Below are 27,970 nucleotides of genomic sequence, written 5' to 3'. Positions count from 1 at the left end.
TTAGCTGCTCTTTTTCTGTTTTTCATGTCCCCACTCCTTTACTTGATCATTAAATACGGAGTTCATGGTCCCATCTGAAGTCGTCCTCTTTCTATCTCTCTGCCTTTTTCCCACGTGACCTCATTCACTGCCCCTGTTTTGAAAACCATATATGTGCTTATGACTCCTCAGGTTAGACTTTCAGCGTAGACCTCTCCCGTGAGCTCTGTACGGCCAGAGACCTACTTGACAGCTCCCCTTGGAGTCGCACAGGCACCTCGGCCTTAGCGTATCTAAAACCGTCCTTCTGCCAGGCTGTTTCAGCTCAGCGTGTGACACCCCATCTCCAGTCACTCAACCAGGGGATCATCCTTGATTTCCTTCTTTCCTTCACTCCGACCAGATTCAGCCTAGTTCATCAGCAAACTGTGTCATCTCTACCTGCAGAGAACATATCAGATCTGGTCGCTTCCCACCGTCTGTACTGCTCCCACCCCAGTCCCGCCACCGCCTTCTCTTAACCCAGACACTGCACCAGACCAGTTTGTCTTCTTGATTTCACCTTGTCCCACCTATGTTCATTCTCCGCAGTAGCCAGAGTGATCTTTTAAAATTTTAGCTGTATCTTAATCACTCCCTGGCTTCAGTGGCTAGAATAAAATCGAAGCTCTTTTCTGTGGTCTGCCTAGCCCCCGCCACTCCCCCGCCCTCATGTATGGTCGGTATCCTGGCCTTCTGTTTAGCGTGAACATGTTCTTCCCTGAGTCATCACACTCACTGTCCCTCTGTCTAGAATGTGCTCTCCCTCTTCCTTCTCTCCTACCACCCTCCTCCCCACCCCATCATATAGAGGGAACAGTTTTAGAAAAGGCACAGTGGCTTTACTGACAGAAGAGACCACCTTGGCTAGAATGAAGATTCATTTCAGGAACAGAGAGAATCTGGGTTTTGTGGTACTTAGAGCTTATACAATTTGGGAACCCTTTTAAAGAAAAAGAATACAAAACCGCAAATACAAAATAGGGTGGGGGTAGTAAATATTTAAAATAAGAAACAAAATCACAGCAAATTACTGGAACTTTAGAGATTAGATCCCTTTCTTCTGAGACCCCTTTAGACAATTTACCCAAGATGCCTGCATAGAGATGCTTCCTCATTGCAGCCTGACTGTCCTTCCCCTCCTAAACACTGTCATTTCCAACAACTCTCATTTCTAAGGTACAGATAAATTAAATGCCTTTCCAAGCATGCTTGACCCATGAACCTGTGGCAGTAAAACTGGAATCTAGGTCTCCTGGTACTGACGTAGTAAACCCATTAAGGCCCAGGCTCACACGTCTGTGTCAGGCCCGCCTGTGCCAGCTGTGCGAGCGCATGAACCCTGCATGAATAGTGGGTGCCGCTTTACGGAGCTGTAATGAAAAATGGGCTACTAAGAGAGATGCAAAGTACTACAAAATGCACACTGCATCATGATCCAAGTAAAGGCCACTGTGGGAAGCCAGGCTGAAGGTTACAAATCTAAACAAAGCTGGAGCAAACACTTGTAGCCTCAGAGGAAATCTGAGAATTTCCGAGAGCAGTCATGGACTGAGGAATTACATCCCAAGCCTGTGCTCCGTAGGGCAAAGGGTAGAAAAACTCCCATTCCTAAGGGAGCCTCTCACATCTTTTGTAAAAGAAAACACGTCCATTTTCTGTTGGTTGTAACCATTCACAGATTGGTCCCTGTGGAAGCAGATTGCTGTATGTCCTTTTGGAGTCGAGGATTTCAGACTGACTGGGGAGCAGTGCAGTCACTGAGGTCCTCCTCATGGTGAGCTTCAGAGTTACGTGACAGCTTGTTTTGTTTTGTTTTTTAAAGAAAAGACAGTGTGATTAAAGTTCTTTTCATGAAGTGATTTTTTTTCTTTCACATGACAGAAATCTTATCTAATACCAGAAACATCTACCTGATTAATCCTAAAACTATCCCTCTTCCTCATGAACACTGTTACCTGGGGCACAGTCCTCAGGGATTTATGCCAGCCCTTTCCAAAAGAAGAATCCACTTTCTCATACTCAGATCACTGATCTCATTGTAACTGCCAAGAAACACAATTTTGAAAAGCAGAATTTCAGCTCAGAGGTTGTACCCTTGAATATTTTGGTTAACAGCCACCAGCATGCCACTTAAACATCCCATTTTTCTTTCTTTTACTGCTAAGTACAAAGTGGTCCAAGATTCAGATTGACGCGCTCACGCACAGCTGATGCTCGTGCTGAATTATGGTCAGGGAGGAATGTACGTGCAAGCCGCTGCTTGACGGCTGCCAGTGAGACGATGAGTTCAGAACTGAGTTGAAGAGATTATGTGCTGTGGTTGCTGTGAACAGGCTGTGTGGGGGAGTCCCAGCACCCAGGTCCTGGGACAGGGCCTCAATTATGTCTCCACCGCCCTCTCTCCCTTCTAAACTCACCCCCAGACATGCCATGCTCATTTCTAACCTCAGTTCTTTTCTTAGACAAGTTCCCACCACCTAGAGTCGCCTGCTTTTGCCTCTGTCCTCTCCAAATGTTGCCCTCACTTCAAGATCAAGCTCATGTTCTACCTCATTCATTCACTCACTCAGCAGGCACAGAGGCAGGTGCAGAGATAAATACATAGCTCCCTCAGTAGCTTAAGTTCACTTCTTCCACCAAGTCATACCCAGTAGGCTTTGGAGCAGCCTGAGGCTGGGGGCTGCATCCTGCTTATCCTGTGGTCCCAGCCTGGCCCTGGGGAGGAGGTAAGGGATGAGCATGTAAGCAAATGAACAAGTCCTGTCCTGTTCTACTTGTTTAATGTGCTCCTTGAACTTGCATTCAAGGAGCTTATAGTCTCATTGAGGACATGACATAGGAACAAACAATGTATAATCGACAACAGAAAAGTATGCAATACTGTAAGAAAGGTAGACAAGTTATTTGGAACATTCAGAGGATGTCATTTGCTTCCTGGTGTGGGGGATGTGGGTGAGAACTGGACAAGCATTCACTAAGGAGATGGCATTTGAGTGGACCTGGAACACAAGAAAGATTTGAGCATTTGAAGAGTGGGGTATAGGCCAGAGTAGTTTAAGGAAACAGTTGCCCTGTCATAAAGAGCATGTAAAGACTGTTGGTTTGGATACCAACTTTACCACATACTGTCCTCTGCGACCAGGCAAGTTTAAGCTGTCAGCTTAAATTTATCTGTAAAATGAAAATGATAGTGCCTACCTGACAAAGTTTCTATAAAGATTAAATATGTAAATATTTAGCATACTTCCTGGCACATAGTAGTACTCAATAGGTGGTAAGTATTATTATAAATATGTAATGGATAAATGAATCACAGTCAATATGTCTATTTTAAAAATTAAATCCATTCTTTATTATAATTATCTATTATTTTAGGTGTTTTGTTTCTCCTTGAAAATCTACAGTCATCTCCTTACAAATATGTATAGGATATGATTCTTGGTCACATGTTCTAATAATGGCTCACTCTGCCTTGGACATTAGTGGTACAAAATAGTCACCATCTCCCTTGCACTTTCCCTAAGTCCTTCATATGACCCTTCTGAAGCCTTAGAGATAAGTGCTCTACAACTCTGTTTTTCTACATACTTTTTTTGGTACCTACCTTCTTAGGTAACTCTCACCTGTAGTTAGAAGTTATGAAAAATAAAAGTCTCTTATCTGCAAAATTTTCCATGTTTTTATTTAAGCTTATAGCAACATGTCAGGGAGAAGGACAAGGATGATGTTCACTACTTTACAGATCAGAAAACCGAGACTGAGGAATAGAAAGTGACTTGCCAGGGTCACATGATAATAAATGATGGAACTGGGACCAGAAACCCAGACTGACTGTCAGCTCTGGGTTCTTTTTATCATACCACTCTGCCCCTTGTTAGTTAGTGGTCATTTTTTTCCTTCTCTGCCCTTCCCTAGCCCTCCTGTCTCTCTGCCACTGAATTCCTAACACCTATTACCTTCCCCAGGGAAATCTACCAAAGTCAAATCCGGAGTACTAGAAAAATACACTGCAAAATTAGGGCAGGCAGTTCTGGTGAAAACATTCTTTGTTGCTTATTTTACCCCATTTACCTCAGAAAGGTAGGAAACTAAGAGTCATAAAACTTTGTGAAGAATTTAAGAATTTAAGACCAAAAGAAACAAAAATGATTATATGTTTCAACTTCACTGGTTAAGAAACAAGAAAACTAAGGGAAGCACATGGGTTGGCTTTAAACATATGTTTGTCTATAGTGTTTGTCTTCCTTGAATTTCATGTTCTTTTTTCAGAATAAGACATGATAAAAGCAGGATTTCAAAACGATCTGTCCTGCTTTATACATGGAATTTTTTACTCTTAAGTTTAATTTTTACTAACTATAAGGCTTCACAATACAGTGGAAGGAACACTGGATTTGGGAATCAGAAAATCTAGGCTCCAACTTTAGCGCTGTCATTTAATTTTCATAAATTGGTTTTGAGTATCAGTTTTTTAAAAGGAGTTAATAGCATTAGCCCTCTTTCTCAAGCATAGTTGTATGGAGCAAATGAGATAATGTCTGTCCAAGTGGTTTATAAACTAAAAAGGACTATACAAAATATTATTAAGTATTATTCATGCATTAAACAGTTGATTGTCTCCTCGGCATATAGCACTATGCAGGAGACGAAAGAAAATTCAAAAGTGTAAGATTTGCCCTGCCTTTGCCTAGTTGACAGTTGTTTAGTTTATAATCTAAATGAGTAGATAAGACAAATTAAATATTTTGAAGAACATGACCTGCAAAAATATTCTTATGCATTGTTCAGTGTCGCTGTCATGTGGGACTTAGAGCCTGAAACCCGCGTCAGGGACAGTCTGTTAACAGTGGTGGAGCACAACCTTGGACCGACTTACTTGATGTTTTAGGACTGAGTGTGCTTGCTGTTTTTACAGAGACTGCATCAATCTCGGTGACCTTTGTGAGGACAGAACACTGAGAAGTATCCTGGGCTATTCTGCAGCTTGCTGGAATATTTCTCCTGCTTCCTTCCAGTGTTTAATGATGTGACTTTGGGAGAAGCAACTAGTGGCTTTGTGCAAGGGCATATCACTTTGGTGGTAAAATTGCTAGATAGTTTTTCTGCTGGTCTATTTCTGATCTAGTTCTCTATCCCTTTTTATAAATAGAATCAAGCTGGACTGCTTTTTTTGAATGAATGAATGAATGAATGAACAAGAAAGAAAGTAGCTAAGAACTCTGACACATTTTTAAGAAAATAGATTTTTTCAGCAAATTAAGAATAATGAAAATCCTAGAGCAAGTGAGCCCATCTTTCTTTAAAATCAGAGGCTAATAATATGATAGTTTAGCTTTTAAGCCAAACCATTCATCTGTGAAAAAGAGGCACTATCCAGCGTTGACCTTTTTTTAAAGCCACACTTTTTAAAAGCAAATCTATTTCCTTTCCTTCCCTCCATCATTTGCTCATGCTGAATTCAGAACAAGTTTCTGGCAGGTGACCCCTGAGGGACTTAAAAACCGTGTTGTCTAGCTGACGTTGGTTTTTAAATTTAGATCGAACGACATTGTCTTTGAAGTCTCAAGAGTACCACTTAAGGTAGCTGTATCAGATGGGCTTGCCTTGCAGAGTACTTCTTGCAGGCTGGCATCCTTATTCTGAAAAGTGAAGCCTGGTCAAAAATAAATGAAAAGGAAAGTTTTATGGGAGTTATTTACTCTAAGATAGCTATTTCAGAAGGAACCTTGACAAGTCATCTCGTTGCCTCTAGACAGGAACACACAAGGCATATGGGTATCTGTAGTGTTTTAAAAGACCTTGGGGGACCAGGCTTCTTCCATAACTCATTCCAGAGTTTAAACACCCTCGCTTCAGGAAATTCTTCCCTATATTTAACTTACAAGCCCCCTTCTGCGGTTAACACCCATTTCCGCTTTTTTCTGTCTCCAGTCAGGATGGAGAACAGCTGGCCAACATCCTTTGTGTGCTAACCCTCCATCAGTGAGAAAGTCACTTGGGTATCCCTGGGCTGCTTTTCTCAACCTCCAGCAACCAAGTCTTTGAGCCAAACTGAGATCTTTTTCTGTTTTTATTTGTGTCTTATTTCCTTCTATTCATTCCTTTTGATTATAAAATAATATATGCTCAATGAAGAAACATACAGAAGAGGGGGAAGCAATAGCCCTATCATTCAGGGAGAGAAAGCACTGGTAAGTTAGTTTTCTATGTATGTCTTAATTAGTTGAGAGCATATCATCTATACCAACACTGAAATATAGTCTGAATTGCATATGTGTACAGTAGAGTTTTCTGGCAGCCACACTGAAAAAAATGTGAAGAGAAATAAGTAAATTAGTTTTAATGGATATATTTGATTTAATTCCAATAAAATACTAACTTATCAACATGTAATCAATATTTTTAATATTAATAAAGTATTTTACATTCCTATTTTTATACTAAACCTTCTCAATCCAGTGTATATTTTGTATTTAATAGCACATCTCAAATCCAGCTAGCCACATTGCAGGTTCTCAGTATCCAAGCACAATCCATGCAGTTGTAGACACTGCTTTTTTGTATATCACATCTTAAACCTTTTACCAGTGCCATTACAAACTTTTTTAGCATCATTTTAATGGCTGCGTAATATTTCATCATTTAGATTTACTATATCTTGAGAGTTTTGTTTTTCATGTTATAAGTAACCCTGTAGTGTTCTTTTTTCACTTTTTTTTTTTACATTAGCAGAATGTTTCTCAATACATTTCCAAAAGAAAAAAACATCCTTTGAGATACAACTGATTAAATCTACCTATTCATAGAACAAATATATTCACTTAGTATGTACTGTGTGCTCAGTACTGCATTAGATTGGGAAGTGGAGGGATGGATTTCAAGAAATAGAAGACCAAGTCCCTCCCATATGTTCTTTACAAGACTTGCTCCTTAGTTGGACTGCACACATATTGTACTTGATTCTGCCTTAAATATCCTTCCTTTCATTTCTTACTCCCTGTGCTCCACAGCCCCCGCCCTCCGCCCACCTCTCCCCCCTGCCGCCACATACACACACCACACAGCCTGGTTGACTCCCTCTTATCCTTCAGGGCAACTATGATGAGTCCTCTAGATGACTGCCGGCTCCCTCCTCCAATATAATATACAAAATGTGTATTGTGTACAAAGCACCTTGGGGTTCTGGTTGTTGGCTAGCTGTCTTCTCTACTGGAGCAGAAACTCCTTACTGATAGAAACCTTATTTTATAAGCCTCTTTATTCCCAGTGCTTAGCAGATGGCCAGGTGGTGAATGTGGATTTCGATAATGTCTCCTGAAATGTGTGTTGAAGTACAAATGATCATATTAAGCATCAGTTGGTTGGTTTGATCACAAGTACTGTTCAAAGAGTTCAGAGTTCAAAGAGATCACTTTCGGTTGGCATGATTGAAGAAGGCTTTAATGAAGGAGGTAGGACTTGAACTGAGCTTTGGAAGATAGCCTACTTAAATGAATGGAAGGAGGGAATTAACAGAATTATATATCCTGTAGTAAGGAGGCAGTGTTTTTCACGAAGGATTCTTTAGCATGTGCTCTGTCAGCAGAGAAGTATCCTTCTAGATCTAAAACACTGTACTTAGTTTCAAGAAGGCTGTAGAGATAGAGTCTTTGCCTGTCAAAAACTGTCAGGGGTTTACAGCATTAGAAATGACCACTGGCTGCTTCAGGGTGACCTTTGAGTTTAAGCTCAAGTTAGATAGAATTCCCAGTGTTTCAACTTTGGGGTTGTCAAAGATCATTCTTCTGCTAGTGGATAACTATAAATATAATAATAAGTAATGTCATTCATTACAGCTAATATCAAATGACTGTCAGTGCAAACTAGGCACTCTTCCAAAGCATTTTGAGTGTCTTATTTAGTTAATTCATTTAATCCTCACAACCACCTTGTGAATTTGGACCCATTATCCTCTCTCATCTTACAAATGAAGAAACTGAGGCCCAGAGAGTTTAAAAGAACTTGAAGGTAACACAGCTATCAAGTGAAGGCCCTAAGATTTGATCCCCTACTTTAACTGTTACTCAGTACAACCTCTCATAATGTTCAGAATGAAAGTTTTATGCAAGGGATCATTTAGCATCTTGTGATTCCAAAAAAGGAATCCTATTATTATAACCCTCTCCTAGTTCTCTTCACTCCTCCCTGACTGCTCCTTAGCTCATTTGCAGTCTCCTCTTTTTCTGCCTCATCATAAAAGACCAGGGCTCCTCAAGGGTCAGTCCTAGGCCCTCTTTTCTCTGACTTTATTCTTCATCTGAGGTGATCTTAACTACAACCATCATTTTAATTATCATTCACATTGAAGTGAAGCACAGTTGTACATCTCCAGCCCAGATCTCTTGTCTGATATCAGATCTCTGTGCAAATTGCCCCCTGGACAATTTCGCAGCAAGTTCTATATACCCATATGTTTTTCCTTCCTGCCTCCACCCCAACCACCAGAAGCCTCATGGTCTTCCAGGGCTTTGTTTTCAGCAAATGGAGTCTCCATCCATTCTTTCACACTGGCCAGGAAGCCAGGCATAATTCTTGGCTCCTCCCTTTCCCTTTCCCGCCTATCCAACCTTAGCAGCCTCTGCTGATTTGCCGTAGTATGTCTATGTGTCCGTATCTATGCGTTCCCACTCTGGTCCAGGCCTCCATCATCTCTCACCTCTACTGCTGCACAGCCTGTTCCCCCAGTGCCCACTCTGGACCCCTCCAGTCTGTTCTCCAGCTTCATCTGAAGTGTACTTGTCCAAAACTACAAATCAATCAATCTGTCTGTCTCTCACTTTCTTTCTCTCCCCACCCCTCTTCTCTCTCTCTCTCTGTCTCTCTCTCTCTCTCACACACACACACACACGCACGCACATACCCCTCTGACCTAAAATACTATAATGACTTAAATAAAAAGAAAAATTCTAAACATGGCCTCTGGGCTTCTGCATGGTCTAGACTTTGTTCTCCTCTCCAGTTTTATCTTCTACCATGCTGCTCTTCACTTGGTGACCTTTAGGGTCCTCAGGCGTTGTTCTGTCTCTTGACACATGCTGTTCCTTTTGCCAGGAAGATGCTCTCACCCACCACCCCACTCTTCACCTGCTGAAGAATTCTACTAGCCCTTCGAGTCTTGGCCTCTTCTGGGTCAGTGGTGTTACACGTGCTCTTAGCCCATGACCTCTCCTGCGTAGCGGCTGTTGGAGGTTGTCATTTTACTTTTATGTCTGTAATTTTGTGACAGATGTCTGTCCTCTCCCGTTATACTATAAGCTCCACAAAAGCAGGAGCTGTAGCTTTTTTTCAATGAGTGTACCCCCAGAGTCTAAGTGTACAGAGCCTTGTGTGTAGCAGACACAGTATGTAGTTGAATGAGGGAGCAAATCATTTACTGTGTTAATATGCCCTGGCAACACACAGTGTTGTGCTGCACCTCTTCTAGTACGGAGGACTACAAAAGATAAGGTTCCCAAGACATTGTCCCCAGGGCCCCACAGTCTCTTACTAAGCTGCTAAGCGGTGATTAAGTGATGGCTCACTGTAATGCAGGCGTTTCTTCTGAGGGCCTCCAGTGTCTCTGAAAGTGGTGGCAGAGCTATACACTTTTCTTTTAAAATAACAAACAGCTAAAGCCCCATGGTTCGGTTCATGTCAGAGCTTATTCAAAACATGATGGTAGTTCAGCTTTCGCAGTGTCTTTCAAAGACTTAATTTCACAGAGTCTGTCATTGGCCTCTGGAGTCTAAAGCTTCCTTTAGCTCTCTTTGCAAATCTACTTTTTAAATTCTGACCAGAGTTTTGATTTCCCTATCAAGTTCTTTCTGGAGCTGGGCACTGTGACATTGCTATTCCTCTGGTTTCCCTGGTAAAGGTAGATTTTTTTTTTCTGGTTTTCAGAGTAAATACTTTATTACTCCCATGTTGTAACTGCTGCCCAGATCCTCCAGAGTCCTGAGGCATCAGCCCTGGCATCTCTTTGTGTTTCTACAGACCATGTTACAGCCCTCATAATGCACATTGCCTTGCCTGACTGTGATTTCAGTATTCTTCAACTGAAAGCTGATGGGTGAGGTGGTTGACCTGACAGCTCCGGGGACCTCTCTGTCCCCCTGGAGGATCACTCTTGATTCCCTGATCCCCAGGAACTCAGCCTTGAGACCAAGCTGGCTTCCCGATGGGCTCGGGCTGTGGGCACCCCTTCAGCCTCTGTTCACTGGCCTGAGCTGGGACTTCTCTTTTCCTAGCTGGACCCTGTCATCCAGGAGCATGGAGGCCTGATGGCCAGGCCCTCATGGCCCATAGCCTGGGGAAATGGATTTCTTCAGCTTGCTCGTTTTATCCTTTGCCTGTGGAACTTTCTCTTTCACAAATTCGTCTTTCCATCAGTACTCGGTTTAAATGAAGTCTAAAGGCTCCCTTGTTCAGTTATACCTTTTTAAACTCTGTTTGTATTTAGTCAGACTTTGGCAGGAAACCTTCCAAGCTGAGCCCAGGGGAGAAGTGACCACTGGCACAGATTTTAGCCTGTGCCTTGGTCCAAGATTGTTTCTATTTCTATTTTGTTTCTTGTTTTTGTTAACATCCGGGCCAAAGATTAAGCACTTTCACTTATCTGTAATGGGGAGAGGCCTGTAGATTGCTTGCCTGTGGCCAAGAGACTGCATGCTTAAAACTATTAACCTCCAGCCACCTCCGGGGAGATAAGATCTAGCTGTTAAATTTGGCTTTCCCGAAAGGAGGCCCTGTGCTTCTGCTTGATCTGAGAGAGAAAAGGGAGAAAGATAAATCCCAGCCTTTGCTGGGTTTTGAAAAAAGATAGTAGCCTAATTTATGGAGGTTTTTTTTTTTTTAAACTAACTTTATGTCATAATTTCTTAGCTGCCAAAAGACGTAATTCTACCTCACCTCAGCTTCGCCTTGGCAACCTGCTTTTGGCACTCTATGCAACCCTGTCGTTGCTCTGCATTATTTAAGCAGTAATCTTTAAGAAGGTGAGAAACTATTATTGCTTTTTAGCACAGTTGACATGCTATTGGCGCAGAGAAGTACCTAGAGCTTCAAACATTTCTAATGGCTGTAAACCAACTTAAACACCTCCATGTAGACGTCCCACTGCCATGAGGTCATAGCTTGCTACAAAGGGGAGAAAGAAGAAGATCAAATGTTATTTAAAAGTGTAGGGGTTTTTTTCTTCTTTTTAAGTATTCTTATTCCACCGAGTTGTAGCTGTACATGTTGGCTAGATTCCAGGCAATCAAGATTTAGCATTTTGACCAGCTGTGATCTAGTAATGTTCCTCAGAGGAAACATTTCATAGGAGGGAAAGACACATATTTGAGACTGTGACTTGTACTCTTTCCTAATACTTTACAGTGTGAGACCTGGCCGTAGACAGATAAAACAGGCACAAGTGAATCTGAAAGGGAATTGGGGGGGGGGACTTCAGAGAGCTAAATATTCACCCCCGCTTCAAGAACTCTCTTGATGCAGGAAATCTTTTCATTTTCCCTTTATTTCATTTTTCCCTAAGTCTCCCCATTCATATCATTTCATGGCATAATTGCTACTTAGACTGTATCAGCAAGTCCTAGGAGGTTAAAAAAAAAAAGCCATGCAAACTTAATGTAGGCAAGACGAGAAGGAAAAGATATGTAGCACCTTGACCTAAAAAATATTCTGATTCTCACTCCTCCCTGAAATAGAAGTAGAGATCAAATGTAAGTGTTTTGGTGGCAAGTCCTAGGGATTGGGAGAGAGAAGGAAATACACATTTATTTAGTTAGACTGCCTTTGTCAAATCAGTTAGTTGCTTTGTGACGTTGGGCAAGTTACCTAATCTCTGTGCTTCAGTTGCTTCTGTAAAATGAGTGTGATTTTCTCAACACTGCATAGAGAGGTGAGGATTAGGTGAGACCCTGTATAAAGCTATGCGCAAGGTACTTACTCCATTATACTTCATAAATGTTAGTTGCTGTTGTTTTATTATTAATAGTGTATGGAGTACCTACTCGCTGTACTAAGAATTTTACTTGTGTATCTCATTTAATCGTAACTGCAACAACTGACAGGTGGATACACCCAGGAAAGGAAACATCGGTTCAGAGTAGTGAAGTGCTTCACCAGTCTCCATACTTTTTACGGTCGAGCTCCACGTGGAGGTCTGGAGTATTACATACGCGAGATGTTGAAACGGGAACACGTTTTGGACGAGTGCTTTCTTACCTTGTTTCCCTCTCCCAATTCCTTCTGTGTAAAAAGAAGCTATAGCTTCAGACCATAAAACCAACAGACAGGGAAGAAGAGGGGAGGTGGTGGAGGCAAGGACAGTGCGGTGGAATGATCTGGCTCTGCTGGCTCCCAGGATGACTCTGCAGCACGGCTCTGGTCTACTGGCTGTAGAAGGGCTGAACTGGGTCCTCCTTGTTTAGGTTGGGCAAGCAGAGAAGTCCTCCCTCTTATGAAAATTACCTCTCCCTGAAGCTAAATTCTACCAAAAAATGATACATCAGAGGTTTGGGGACAATTGGAATGTACCTCAAAGGATTCTGGGAAGTTCTTGTAGTCTCTAAGCATTTGGTCAGTCTTGTAAATAGAAGCGGTCAAGCATTTCCACTTTATTCAAAGCCTTCCCCACCCCATGTCCTCAGGAAAAAAGAGAAAAACTGGAATGAAGCCTCACATTGGGCAGAATAAATCTTTTGATTTAGTACTTTCTCTCCCAAACTCTTTTGCACTTGCCTTAACTCCTTATCTGCTTCTTGCAGGTTGGCTCCCTGTGGTGCAGAAGTGGAGATGGGGTGGGTGGGAAGAGTTCTGAGTTTGTTCCTGCTCTGAACAGTAGTCTGTACAGGAGAAAATGCAGGAGATCTAGATTCTGGCTTTTGTCTGCTATCTGTTACCCCATGTTTCTGTCCAAGACATGAATGTCTTTGTGCCTCAGTTACCTCTTCTGTAAAATAAGACTCATACTTCTGGAATCCAAAGCCTGTGGAAGCAAATAATAACGCCAGCAGCCAGCAGCTACTGCTGCCATCAGTATGTATGCCAGGCATCCTGCCAAAGATTTGAAGTGTGTTATTTTATTTAATCCTTACCACTGTCCAATGATCTCTTTTATGAAGAAGAAAATTAGAGCAGAGAGAAGATAACTGACTGCCTCTAACTAGTAAGTGGTGAGTTCGACCTTGAGTTATGACTACAGATAGACAGGATGGTGGTGGCAGATCCAGGAGCAGAGTCCAGGTCTTTGGGCATCCTTTCTCATTACCACCGCTAGCTCCAGACACAGCTGAAGAGATAACAAAAGGAAATGACTGCAGTCAATAAGGACTCACAGAATGAGAAAGAAATGAATCACCTTAATTTAGAGAGATCAGAGAACACTTGATCCAAAAAGCCAAAATTTAAACCAGACCATCCTCCTTGACCTCTGAACTCCAAACCACTTGGCTTCTCCCTCATCGTGCTGTTGTTTGTGATCCTGGGATATCCTTTTTTACTTGTAGCAGAAGGCTTATTATTAAGTAATTTAACAGTCCCCGATGTGGTTCAGTTATTCAGCAAGCTATGTCCTATTTCACTAAACCATGGCCTAGTAAATTTGCAATAACAATATCTCTGGGTTGTTGTTTTTTAATAAACTACGTTTAATTGCACTGTTAAACCTCAGATGTCATGTTTCCAGTTTGGACCTAAGCCAAGCTGGGAGAGACAGCCAGTCGAGGCAGACAGTTGATGAGGATAATGTGTGCGGGGAACTGAGGAATTCAGTCCAGTGGCCAAGCCTCAGGCTCTGCACCCCCAAATCTACAGCCTTAGAACGTAGGGACCCTTGGCTGGAGTGGAGGATAAAGAAATGCTGCCGCATTTCCTGCTGCACCCACTCCCCAGAGCGCTCAGGTTCACTCTGGTGGTTTCCAAGAGTAAAAATTCCCTATGATATTTATTACAACTTAAATTCTGTACTGATTTCATTTGACAAGTAAATTGTCAACCTCCTTTAAAAAAAACTGGTCTTAAAATTAGTAAATCTAAGTGTTTCAACCTCTTCTTCCACCTAGATAAAATAATTATGAAGCCAGTTTAATCAGACAAAAAGAATCTTGAAACCTTCTGGGCATTTTTTTTTAATCTGTCATTTACCTTTTAAATTGCTACCTTTCTCCTTTTTTTTTCATGAATAATGAACCTTCTATTAAATATAAAAATCATAACTATTTTTTGAAAATCTACACATTGTATTTTTATACAGATACTCATAGTAGTTTATTTTTAATAGTAAAATTTTAGAAATATTCTATATCCACAAAAATAAGAAAATGATTAAGTAAACTATGATGTTCCATTCAATGGAGTAGCCATTTAGGATTGTTTACCAAGAGCTTTTAATAACATCCAACAGCAAGATTCAGAATTGTATATATATATACTGCAAACACTACTTTCATCTTGTTTTTAGTTTGTTTTGGTCTTTTTTTTTTTAAATTAAACACACATATAAAAAAAAATCAAAGTCTGAAAGAAAAATATCCAAAATTAATAGTGGTTACTTGATGGATAATAGGTGTGTGAATGAGTGCTTTTTATTTTTTAATATGGTTCTTTTTTTTTTTTTTTGGTTTTCCAGGGACTATAAATTATTATAATACTGAAAAATGCATGTGTGTTTGTATATATCTTAATACAATCACTCACCACTTCAGCTGTTTAGTGCTCAGCTGTCTTAAAAATTTGGAACATTGCTAAGTTCCTGGAAGTAATAAAAAAAAATTAATTCTGAGCAGCCAAAATAATGTTACAAAACTCATATAATAATGCACATTATGTCCAGGATATCTCCTGGTCCATTATTCAAATCCTATTTGCTCTTGCTCTGCACACAATTCTCAAGACATCTACTTTACAAGAACAGCATATTAGAAGCAAACGTCAAAAAAGGAAAAGCTCTTGCAGGCAAGAACGCTGACTCGGCTGCACCTGACAGCCTGACAGTGAGAGAGGACACAGAAAAGCCCCAGCGCAGACTTCAGGACTCACCCTCAGAAACATGCCTTAGAGAGGAGGGCCCATCGTCGTTCCCCCGTGTCATTAGACACATTCATACTGAAGGCCCAAAGTTACCAGAAAATGCCTTTTTTGTTCACCTTACTGTTTTTAAGATAAGAAAGACTTTAATACACAGGTTTGAAAGGTTTCATGGCACATGGCTGCAAATGGAAAGACAGTGTGTGATTATAGGGTAAACTTTAGATCTGTGGACTTCCTTACCACCTGTCCATAATAACTCATTTTCTTACCATTCTTCAGAGGGAGCGTTTTACTGTTACTTGCATTTTCTAAATTGTATTTGATACTGTCATTATTACCTGGGTTCTCGTAAAAATCCAAGGGAACTGGAAAAGAATATCCCAAAACCGGGACGTCAGAAAATGCCAAGGTCTCCACCTTGCAAAGCCTTTGAATCCATCCACCAGAATAGGAGCTTAGCTGTATGTTGGGCAGGTTAAAAGAGAAGGCCTGTACAATGGCATTTAGCTTGATGTCTGACGTATGATTGGCACTTAGCAAATGCTGGTTGAATCGGATTATGATTTTCCCACATGGGATGCAACTGACCATGTCTCTGGAGTCAGACCAAATCTAGTTCAGATGCAGGTTCTGCAGCCTTGAACAAATCACATACCCCACCCACCTGCCTACTTTTTTCACGGGGTAAATGTGAGAGTTCAACATCACTGATGCTCAAGAAAATGGTAGTTCCCTACCCATTATGCTGCAGTGGTGGGGAGGTCACACTTGATCACTTTTCTGTTGGGCAGAGTTGAAGCGAGCTTCCAGGGAATCTGAGTCACAGAGGGCTCCAGAACCCCTTTTTCCCCGTGTCACAGCACTGCTCCTTGTGCCCTGGCCTGTTCCTCAGGCCCAATTTTATCAGCCCACCTGGAGTCCAGGAGAGAGAAGCAGAGTAGGGTCCCCCAGGATGGGAGGCTGGGTGGCAGCAGGGAGGGTGTCAGATCATTCACCCTTCATAGCCGGGAGAGGTTAAGCACCCGGCCTGTGATTGCATGCCAGCAACGTCACCTTCAGTGATCCAGGTGGGTTCATCTGGGGCTTCCCACCCCTCCTGGGCTGGGATGGCAACTGAAGGCTTGGCCTGTCTGCCCAGAATAGTCTGTCTGTGGGTGGTGCTGATGCTCTGTTTTGGTTTGGTTACCTTGGCCCCTTGCAAAGTCATGTAGAGAGGGACACTGTCAGCAAGTAGCAGAACGAAAACGACAAGGTTGGCAGAAATTTGCAGCTCACCCAATTACTGAGAGTTTTGACAACACATTAACTGAAGACCTAGATTAAAGCCAGCAGATTTTACCCTATTTTGTTTTATTTTTCTTGAGAACTGAAAACAGTAATTTACTAGTCTACTTGCCTGGTTGTATATGCACCCCCATGACCACCCCTAATTATGAAATCTCTTTTGGCTCCAACATTTACAGCCAAGCAAGGGAGTCTGATGGGCCCATGGATTAGAAGAAGCCTTGTGGTTGCCTTTTCTCAAGAAGAATAACCTTTGCTTAGAGTGCAGGGATAATCCAGCCTCAGAAAACATCTGAGAGAAGAGGGGGCGGGAAGCTGGTTTATGGGCTTGTGGCTGTGGACACGGGTAGAGGGAACCCTAGGTCCTTTCTTCCTCTTTTCGGGACATATGTAATGACCATAATTTGAAAATGTATTATTTCAGTAATTGTGAATGTCTTTCTCCTGCAAGATTGGAAGCTCCTCAGAGGCAGGGCCTGCTCAGTCTTGCCTCTGTTTCCCCTGCCCAAGGCCTGGCACTTGTAGTAGCTTTTTGTCTGGTGGGTATGGTTTCAAGTCTGACCTCTGCTCCTGCCTGGTAGTTGCCTTTTTGTGAGCCACTTTTCTGCATGTGTTCCCTCATCTGAGGAGCACAAGTCAGATGGGTCTTGTGTTTGCATCGCCCTTTGTCTCTGGACCCAATCTGTTAATATAGCTGTGTTGAAGCTGACTAGCTTCATCCAAGTACTGTGTGTAGGACTATGATCAGTACCCCAGGGGTGGCCTAACAAGTGCAGTGTGTAACATGACCATCATCTGCAGGCCGGGGTACTGTATTTCCATTAACTAATTATTATTTATTATTTAAGACTTAAGAACAATAATATATGCCCTGCTTTCTCGACAAGGTTTTTGGGAAGACCAAGTGAAATGATGCATATGGAGTTACTTCAGAAACTAGCATGCTTTGTAGAGCCAAACAGTGATTATTCTTGCTGACCCAAAAGTATCTTCCTGAGAAGTAACTCAAGTTTGCCAGAAAGTACTGAAGACCAGGCACTGTAGACCAAACATGTGTGTGACTAGCCTTACAAAGGAGAATTCATTTCCCAAGTTAATTTTTCATTTAAAAAAATACGCACACATACACACAAAATCTCCTTGGTCCTCTCTCTGCCAGTTGTCTCATGCAAGGTGATTAACATTCAGGTATTGGAAAAGTTATTGATCACTGAGCCATGAGTCATGGGTTTTAGTCCAGCCTTGATACTACCTCAGAGGTTATCGTGGGCAAGTCATTGAACTTCGCTGCCAAATGAGAATATCTGCATTACGAAGATAAAATAAGACCTGAATATTAAAAGGAAGAATAAGAATATCGGTAGCCCTTCAGACATATGAAGTTGATCACATCCTCATATATTTTTCTTTCCAGATCCAGTCCCTCCCATTGCCTCAACTCCTCTGCATATGACCTGGTCTCTATCCCCGCTCCTACCCTTGGCATTTCCCTCTGTATATTTCAGTATGCCTTGTATCCGTCTTGAAAGGAGCTCCCAAAGTTGATCTCAGAATACTTTACATTGTTTCTTGCATTTGGACACTACAGTTAATACTAAAATTGAGTAGTAGCAGTTTGTATTATCTCAGACCTAAATACGTTGCTTCCTGTCTCTGGTTCCAGAAGGCTTAAGCCGAGTTCTGACGTCAAAAGTAACTTCTTGTTTTTGTTTGTCTTCTAGTGACAGACATCACACCTCCAGTGCAATCCCTGTTCCAAAGAGACAAAGCTCCATATTTGGGGGTGCAGATGTAGGCTTCTCTGGGGGGATCCCTTCACCAGACAAAGGACACCGGAAACGGGCCAGCTCAGAGAATGAGAGACTCCAGTACAAAACCCCTCCTCCCAGTTACAACTCAGCGTTAGCCCAGCCTGTGACCAGCGTCCCCTCCACCGAAGAATCTGAGAGAAAGACAACATCTCTGTCTTCCTCCTTGGACACTTCTTTGGACTTCTCCAAAGAAAACAAGAAAAAAGGGGTAGATCTGGGTGACAGCTTAAGTGGAGGCCGCATGAGTGTGAATGCAAGCCAAGGACAGGGGGTGGCCCTCTCTGGGCCTCCAGCCACGGTCAACGGCACCCTCCTGCCCAGCGAGCAGGCCGGCCCCTCCAGCGCCCAGCTCCCGGGCGAGTTCCACCCAGTCTCCGAAGCTGAGCTCTGCTGCACCGTGGAGCAAGCGGAAGAGATCATCGGGATGGAAGCCACGGGCTTCACCTCAGGCGATCAGCTGGAGGCATTTAACTGCATACCTGTGGACAGCGCAGTGGCAGTGGAATGTGACGAACAAGTTCTGGGAGAGTTTGAAGAGTTCTCCCGAAGGATCTATGCACTGAACGAAAATGTATCCAGCTTCCGCCGGCCACGCAGGAGCTCTGAGAAGTGAGGTGAGCAGACAGACCAGAGGACCAGGATCAAGTCGCCACCTAAAAGGAGGATGAAGCTGCACTGGTTACCCTTTGTAATAATTATGACAAAACGAATATTAATGGAGGATATTCCTCGGAAAAAAACAGGCTTTGTGAATCGAGAAGGGACTCAGGATCATTGCGTTTCAGCGGGCCAGACAAAGTTAGATTTTGCTTGCAAGGTTTGCTTTTCAGGCCTGACAATTGTCTTAAGACATAAGTCATTCTCTAGCTCGAGTCACCTTAAAGGTATTAGTCTGCTTTTTTATTTACACTTCTATGTTATCCTCAGAGGGAAGATGATAATATATAAGTAATATAATGAACTCGCCTTTAGTTTCTCATAAGCATTTGCCCTTACCATAGTTTATGAAACTTTGGGAAAATTGAATATTCAGTAAAAGGTTTCCACCATGTACTGAAGGATCTTTGGCCATCCATTAGGTTGATGAATAAGAAGCACAGCGGTCTCCTTACACCCAGGCCCGTCTGCCCCTGCCCTGCCCCCCAGCTCCACAGTTAACCTGTCTGTTGCCCCATCTTCATAGTAGGTGCGTTGTGCATTATCACAACTGAGAACATCAGATTCAATGGTTCTTTAATGGGGTCTCCAGGACCTTCCGCCTCTTCTAGTCAGCCATACCCTTGATGCAGCCCTCAGATTATATGAAAAACCTCACCTCTGGTGGATCCCGAGGTTATAAGAGACAGATGGCATCCAGTTCCCTTTGGGGGCCAAAGTTTTCATGTGGGCAGATACTATGGTCAAAAACTGGACGTGCTTTCTGGCAATGCACTCACCATATAGAAATCCCTATATGTAACTCCCATGTTAATTTATTAAATTTCGGTTGGAAAGGAAGACATTGTGTATGATGAAATATATGTAGAGAGTCAGGCTGTCCAGAGTGCAAACTGCAAGGCAGTTGAGGTAGTTGGATTAAGAGACTAGATGAGGCATAGAATACTGTTGGTCTGTGTGCAATTGCATAAGTATTAAATTATGTTTTTGAAGTCCAATTTCATTCCTGGAGCTCAGATTTCATTTGCTATTGCTATATACTTTATATACCCAAGGACATCACCTCAGGGTTGCAAGCTCTTTAAGGAAACTTTATGCATATATCCATGTATTGTATAGAAGAATAAAAACTGAGTTTACTTCACTCGACCTGATTTTTTTTCCCAGCTTTGAAATTCCTCTTGAACCCACATCTCCATATGTTACATCACAGCAGGACTAGCCTGAACAAAATCAGTGGCTGTATCTAAGCTAATGTTGTTGACATCATTTGTGTTTACATACTGTGTATAGCAACGCACCTTCACCGGTGTACTCTGCGGTTGCTCATTGGTCCTATGTAACACCTTCACTCATAGGTTTCATAATCGCTTTCATATTTTGTCCAAGCACTTCTGAGTTCAACTTTAATATATAGCTACACTGTTCAGTGGAATAGTTCATGTTATTGTTTTATGTAAAGAACTCACAAAATCATTATCTGACAGACAGACCCAACCTGCAAACAATTACAAGCTTTAACTTGATCTGACGAAATCCATCTTATTCCACATAAATAGGTGGAACTACTCCAGACCTAGAGCAGGAGCCATCTGTCTAGTGTCCCATCGTTCATTTAAGAGCCAGTGAGGGTGGAGAGAGACATGGTCTTGGATGTACATCCAGTGGGGCTGTGGGGTCCTCCAATGAAGTAACATCTACTCGCTTCCCCCAGAAAAGGCTTTGAAGGACTGTGTTAGTATCAAACAATGGAAGGTGAATCACATGTGATTTGTGATCCCCCCCAGGTATGGGAGTGAACTTTAAACTTCATGCCGGACTCAGAAGACAAGGTGCGTTCAATTGCAGGCCCTCCAGCCTGGCTCCTGGCACCGCCAAGCAAAGGGACCACGTACAGGAGCACCCATGGTTACAGTGTTCATCTCATGTTCCACACAACCAGATAGAGCCTGGAGCTCTGGGGTTCCATCTGCCAGTCTCCCATTTGTGGACTCCCAGATTCTGGGGTTCATAGCTTTTTACCCCCATAGCACGGAACCCCACCACTGACCATGATCAGGCAGCCCAGAGCTGATCAGTAGTTACCTACACATTTGCTTGATCCAAACCACGGCCAGTGATGTTGTGCCTCAAACCACCACTTAGGCTTGGTTTATTTAGTTTAGGTTTTGGGTTTTCACTGAGTTTGATGTCTGCAGTTTCTGCCTTTCCTGGGTAGAACCTACAGCAAGCATTACATGTCTCCAGGAATAACTTTGACATTTTCTAAATCTGGAGAATTCATTTTGCCTCTATTTAAAGTGACCAAGGCCAAAATATGGGATGAGGTATTATCTCCTATTAATCTTTTTAATTAGCTTTCTAAATCACTAAAAAAAACAAACTTGGCTTTGAGGATATAAGTTGGAATGGAAACTCAATGCTGTCCACTTCTGAACTGCTAAGAGCCCTTTCAGTTTTCATGTAGCTGAGACACTTAACAGCCGGCAAATGTTATCACATGAATATTTGATTGTGTTTTCTCTCTCCACTTCCCCTTAACCACTTTAAAAATTCCAGAGGTTTTTTTTTTCCCCCCCAGAATATTAGTTTTGGAAGATTGTAACCAGCTATATTTTTTTAGCAGTTTTAATGGTGCCCATTTATCCTGACCTAACCGGTTATTTAAATAATTTTTTAAACCACCACCAGTAATAAATGGCATGTGAAACTGATCTGTTGGTAATTGGAAGAAAACTCAGCATCTGTATTTATAAAATAAAATTGATTAGTATTTATTTTGAGAGTTAAAGTGTATGTTATTTCCCTGCTATGTTTGAGTCCTGTCTTCTTCATTGTTTTGAATTTCATACTGAAGCTGAGGTAACTATGAAAACCTTGTTCTTTAACAGTCGGGCAGCCATTCTGCATTTATTGAGCCAGATCCCTCTCTTTACAAGGGACTGGGCTAAACAAGATTATACAAAGATGAATAAGCCTTGACCTCTGCCACAGTCTTCTGGTAGGTATATTAATTAATTATAATTCAGCATGATAAATTCTGTGATGGAGAGATGTATAGCCATGCTATGGAATGCAGAGAAAGCTATTCTGACTTAATGATCAGGAAAGGGTCGTGGAGGTATTGCAGATGAAAGCTTTACGAGATTTCACATCACATGGAGGGAACAGCATGCACAGAGGGCCAGAGGCAAGGCAGAGCCTCATGTGCATTTACAAAATTGCAAGGAGTTTGCTTGGGTCCTGAATGGATGTGAAGAAAGGTGAGAAGAGAAATTGAATCGCAGGCCGATGGGGAAGGGCTTAAGGTGCCAAGTCAAGAGATCTGGATGCATGCAGTGGGCAACTGATCGGCACCCCTGCCAGGCTTTAAAGCAGAAGAGTAACTTGGTTAGTTGCGAATTTTGAATAGCAGCCAAGTTGGACTCGCTTGTGTCTGTTTAATCTCTTTACTATTTTGTTTAGAAAAAAATCTGTGTCTGAAAAAGAGGCTCATCCTTGTGTGCCTAATGGCTTCAGTGTAAATACTGAATGAACTGGATTTTTACTGTGTGGTACAAACTGCAGCCAGCATCTGTTCTTTAGAAGCTAGATTCCGAATGCCCCAACTCAGCCACTTTGTGGCTATGACTCTGGTCCAGTCGTTGAACTCTTAAGGACACTTTGTTTCTTATTCTGTAAAAAAATTGGAGAGAACTCTGCCCTTGCCAAGATGTTTGTATGGGGCCTCCGCCATCAGCATTTGCCCTCTTTTGTCATGTGAGAGGCCACTGCGTAGTGACCGAGGGGCTTCCTGAGACTTGTTATCACCATCCCCTGTTCTAGAACTTGGGCGCAGCACTTAAACTCTCCGACTCCTGCCCCTGCTCTGTAAGTAGGGACAATACCCATGTCTTCACCCCACCCCGGGGTTGGCTGGAGTGTAAGAAGGGGTAAATGCTTTCATGAAACACTTAACGATCTTTCCAAAGCACCAGGCACATTGGGAAGAGTTAGTCATTCAACAAGGAGTCCTTGCATCAGATATATCAGGCTTTAGTGGGACAACTGAAATGCAGGTATTCATTCTGGACACATGGAGAATGTGTCAGGGCTGAAACTGCTCTTTCGAAAGACTAAGCTCTAAACAAATGTCAAGTGTTTCGAGGTGTTTTGGTGGGTGGCATGGACACAGGATTGAGGCATGGTCTCAGCCTAATTAGCTTAATTTTCATGGTTTTTTTAACGCCTGGCGGATGAGTTTATTTAGGTCACCTCATCCACACACGCTCTCACACAGCTTCTGGCTGCCTCACCGAACGCTGAACTGGTGCCCAGAGCTCTTAAGTTTGCTTAAAGTAGATAGAAGCCTTCTTTTTCTTTTTCTTTCTCCCTCTTAGTGCATCTAATTACGGTTTTGACGGTTTTGTAGGTAGACAGCTCAGCCTTGTGGATTTTAAATGAATAAAGTAAATACATGTCTATAAAATAATTCCACACTTTTTAGAGACTGGCGGTGTTGGCCATCCAGAAAAAGGAGGGTCATGAGTCTAGATGCAAATGAAAAAGCCAGCCAGTTGGTGAAATAGCTGTAACCAGTCATGCCCAAGCCCAAAACTGCAAGGAGGAGGGTGTCAGGCTCATCCTTTGGTTTTGTACAGAACGCAATCCTAAGAACTTCTCTCAGTGCCCACTACATTACAAGCAGCAAATTAGAAAGGAATTGAGGGCAGGAGTGGACAGAAATAGTAAATCACCTGATTCTAAGAAGTGAATACAAACAGGCAGGAAGGAAGCAATCTAGGCATCTTGGGTGAGAAGCCCTCAGCCTGATAGAACAGCCAGTCAGAGGGATTCGGATCCCAGCCCTGCTGCTCACTGGCTGTGTGACCCAGGCAGGGCGCTTGACCCCTCTGAGTCCATCTGCTCCTCTGAAAAGTGAAGTCAACCCCTTGCTCAGATTTTCCCTTGGGCCCTGGACAGAGATTCCTCTTGCCTTAGGAGCAAATTTGGTATTCATTCTTCAAAACCCATCTCATTGCCTTGGAGTCCGGAGCGTGGCAGGGAAGAAGCCCCTCGTGTGGCACTCTGCCTGTTGTGAAGAACTTGGGAATAAATCATTTCACACAGCCTGCTTCTAGACAGGACGTTACGTGTAGCAAAACAACTACTATCTGCCATCTACTCAAGATCCTTGACATAATGGTTATAAAATATCACAAAAATTAATAAAACAGCTAGCAGCCCTCAGTCATCAGAAAAAGGATAAATTCCTTTTAGTTTGACAAGGAAAATGCATAAAATATCTTAAGAGAGTGTATTATTCAAAATGGTTAAAATAAGTTGATACTTTAAGGGATAAACTTGCGCTCAAAAATTTACTTGCAAAAAGGTTTTTAATTGACTTGAAGGGGACACCTTATTCCTCAAAGAAACCAGAACCCTATCACTATGTGTTTCCACAAATGTCTTGCTCTTTGGATGAGGGACTTGGCATACTTTGTTACTGTGATGGAAGGAGACCCGCAGGCTACTTAATGTGCAGATGGTCTATGATCTCTTGCTCCTGCAAGCTGAGGTCTCCAAGCTTGCTGGCCTGGGACCAGGCTCTCCGCTCCCAGATGCCTGCCAGTTGCCGTGACTTCTTTGCCCCCACCCCTAGCTAAGCCCTTTACTGGCACAGGGTTGGTGTTGGGAAGGTGGGGGAGTGGGAGAATGAGGCAGAATATAGGTCCAAGGATTTTGTAACTCACCCCTGCGTCTGTCTCTTGGTCCCCAGGGAGCTCTGAAGCCAGTGAGCCCAGAGTCGGCATCAGAAATCATCAGTGACCTTCATAGGACGAATTGTCTGAGGATCAAATGAGACTGTGGAGCTGGGTTTTGGTAAACAGCATAAAGAGGTTTGAGGATTATCACAGATTCTCAGTAGACTTCTCAAGCGGTAACGAGCTGCCACCAGCTGGGAAAGCAACGCAGGGGCTGAGCCTCTGCTTCCCTGCCCCACAGACATCGGTATTGGGGCACCTGCTGTCTCTTTGGTGGTGCAGTCACCCCGCAAACATGTGCAGTGCTCCTGTCCCACCCCAGTCACTTACATGATAGCATTTGTTGCTGGGGACAGAGTAGGAAGACGTGGGCAATGTATTACCATCACCTCTTGATGGGGAGCCTGGACAAGGCCAGCAAGGGAGGGTGACCGGCCCAACATCATACAGATCCTGAGGCCACGCTGGGGCCAAACCAGGGCTTGACCTCTCCCTGGGCCACTTCTGCACCCCACCCCCTACCAGGGCTCCACAGCCTCCTGCCTCGGCTCCCCCAACTGAACATCTTGCCAGCTGCGGGCAGCTCTTCCCCATTCAGTAGCCCCTTTAGAAGAAAGGGGAGCAAATCACGAGCATTGCGTTACAGGGTGTGGTGCAATTTTCCAGAAGAGGGAACATGTCAGAAATGTGATATAACTGACAAAAGTCCATGAGGTCAAGCCACGTAAATTGTGACTCACAGTCATGCAGGACAGAGGGAGTGGAGGAGGTGGAGGCGTTGTGGGGGGCTGCTGCTTTGAGGACTCACCTTAGCTGCATCCAACAGGTAGGTCAAGGGAATAAGATGGGGGAAGGCTGCCAGCCAGGGTAAGAAGCAGGAGAAAAGGAAATGATGGGGACCTGTATTTATTCATTCCTTCCACAGCTGGTTTCTGACTGCATCCTGCAGACACAGAAACAGTGAGGAAGTGGAGATAGCAGTGTCGACAACTCTTACAAGGAGTTTACCTGTAAAGAGATGGAGAAAAATAGGGTGTAAGTTGGAAAAGAAGGTGAGGTAGAGGGAAGATTTCATATAAATGCTAATGGGAAGGAGCCAGTGAAGAAGGTGAAGGTTCTAGAAGAAGAGGGCAGTGAAAGGAGCAAGATCTCAAAGGAAATGGGGAGGAGGGGAGCGCGGGGAGAGAGGCACCAGGTGTGGCGAAGACATTACCTGGATAAGAGGAGGACGGAAGGGAGGGCAGAGAGGGCGGGAGTGGACCAGAGCTGTCTGTCTGCATAGAGTAAGAGGCTGCAGCTTTCCATCCAAGCCCCGATGGGAGACAACCTGGGACAGGGGCCTGACTGGAGTGGCGGTCCCAGGGCACAGGACACGGCAGAAAGGACGATGAGGTTAGCGGGTGCTGAGTGCTCATTGGCCTTTCAAAGGAGACTCCTGAGGTCTAGGGGAGAGAGTTGGCTGGCTGCCCAGGGGTTGGCCATGGCCAGATTGCCACCTGGAGTGCAGTCACCTCCTCCCTTGCTCCCCTCCGCCACCTTCTTGCCCTCCAACCCATTCTCTGCACCGCAAACACAGGGACCTGTCCTACACACAGCTCGAACCCTCCGAGAACTGTTAAGGAAAGCAAAGAATCAAACACTTACCTACTAGTTAACCAAATCATTGATGAGGAGACATTTCTCTTATAGAAATAGTCCAAGTAAAATAAAATTCAGGAGGGATAACAGACTCTCACCACTTTGCAATTCCAATTAATCTAATGCATCTAAGACAATGATTGTCAACAGCTGCTAGTATCACAAAAAGAGAGAAAACAAGACATTTTATGTCTCCTGATGAAAGAATGCAACACCCGTGAAGAATTCTTGGCAAAAACGTGACCTAAAGTATGACTAGACTTCCACCTGTGGTGTCCAGTATGATAGACACCGGCCACATGTGGCTACTAAGTAGCTGAAAAGTGGCTCATTCAAATTGAGATGTGCTGTGAGCATAAAATACTCATCGAATTTCAGACTTAGTACAAAAGTAGAATGTAAATTTATATTAAGAATTTTCATACTGATTACATGTTGGAATGATAATATTTTGGATATATTGAGTAAAATATTATCATTAATTTCATCAGTTGCTTTTACCACTTAAAACATGACTACTAAGAAACTTGAAATTACACAAGTGACTTGCATTTATGGCTCAAGTTATATTACTGTTGTCAGACGAGCTCTGGATCTAACGACTAGTGTATAGGAAATTCAGAGGGCAAGTGAGTGTGTTAACACCTGGAAAATGCAATCAGCAAAATCTGGACAGCGGGAACTCTACAGGACAAAGAACTTGGTTTCTTCCATAAATATATTCCAAGAAAAAATAGAAAGAGAGGAAAACCTTTTAAAAAGAGACTCAGTAGGTATATCAACCAATCCCATTATGGACCTTGTTTGGTTCCTATAAGTGAAACAAACTGAAGAAAAAAAAACAGTAAGGAATAATCAAAATGTAAACACTGAGTAAATATTTGATTATATTAAGGATTTTTTTCTAGGTGTGAGAATAGTAATAGTAAAAAATAGCATCATAGTTCTCTTTTAAAGTCCATATCCCTTAGAGGTGTGTGCTGAAACATTAACAGATGAAATGCATTTGTCTGGGGCTGGGGTAGGGTATGCAGTGGGGTACAGACCAAACACGATTGGCCAGGAGTGATGAGTAACTGGGGGCCTGCACCCTGCCTGCCAGCCAGCTGGATGCTTGCATTCCCCAGAATGCCCCTGCTCCTACATTCCTCAGGGCTATTGCCCCCACGGTGTCTCTGCCGAGAATATCTTCACCTCACCCACGGCAAACCTCTGTTCATCCTCTAAGCCAGAGTTCAGCCATTCACCTTTCTTCTGTGCAGTCCTCCCTGCTGTCTTCCCCAGTCTCCACCCCCACCTCCACCCAAAACAAGGGGGCCTCCCTCCTTTGGGCTCCTCCCACCACCTGTGTGTGCTCCCACAGCAGCCCATACACTTCCTCTCAGTGTCTGTTTCCCTGTCTGACACCTCAAGCAGGCTGTGAGCTCCCAGAGGGCAGGCCCCTTGTCATAAGGCACAACCAGTGCTCAGGAAAGTGTGCTAGATCAGTGTCAGTGCCCTGAGGGCCCATTTTACAGATGAAGCAGTTGAAGTCCAGAGAAGTAAGTGTCATAGCCAAGAGCTATTCTCAGAGCTAAAATGTGACCGAGCTAGGACTGGGAACCAGAACCTTCAAGTGTTTCTCTACACTATGTCTGAGCTGCAGGCCCCATTTCCCTGCATTCATTCATTCATTCGGCATTGATTGGGTGCCCCCTATTGGTCTGGCCCTGGCTGAACAAATCATGAAGAAAAAACCGCAAATGACCAACCATGAAATTCTGACAT

At 43.1% G+C, this 27,970-nt stretch overlaps 1 protein-coding gene across 2 annotated transcripts in view; it reads left to right on the top strand.

Annotated features, from left to right (window-relative positions):
* The window catches only part of UVRAG (UV radiation resistance associated), a 253,659-nt gene extending 233,404 nt beyond the window's left edge, over positions 1-20,255 (top strand). For both annotated transcript variants that reach the window (XM_006203319.4, XM_072969171.1), the window contains exon 15: positions 18,075-20,255. In XM_006203319.4, the coding sequence (XP_006203381.2) occupies positions 18,075-18,777 (703 nt within the window). In that variant the 3' untranslated portion in view covers positions 18,778-20,255. The remainder of the gene's footprint in view (positions 1-18,074) is intronic.
* The last annotated feature ends 7,715 nt before the right edge of the window (positions 20,256-27,970 follow it).

The sequence above is a fragment of the Vicugna pacos genome, chromosome 10 (genome assembly GCF_048564905.1).
Source record: "Vicugna pacos chromosome 10, VicPac4, whole genome shotgun sequence".
In the NCBI taxonomy this organism is placed as follows: domain Eukaryota; kingdom Metazoa; phylum Chordata; class Mammalia; order Artiodactyla; family Camelidae; genus Vicugna; species Vicugna pacos.
The sequence above is the reverse complement of the archived record's forward strand: the minus strand, read 5'-3'. Positions and strand labels throughout refer to the sequence as shown.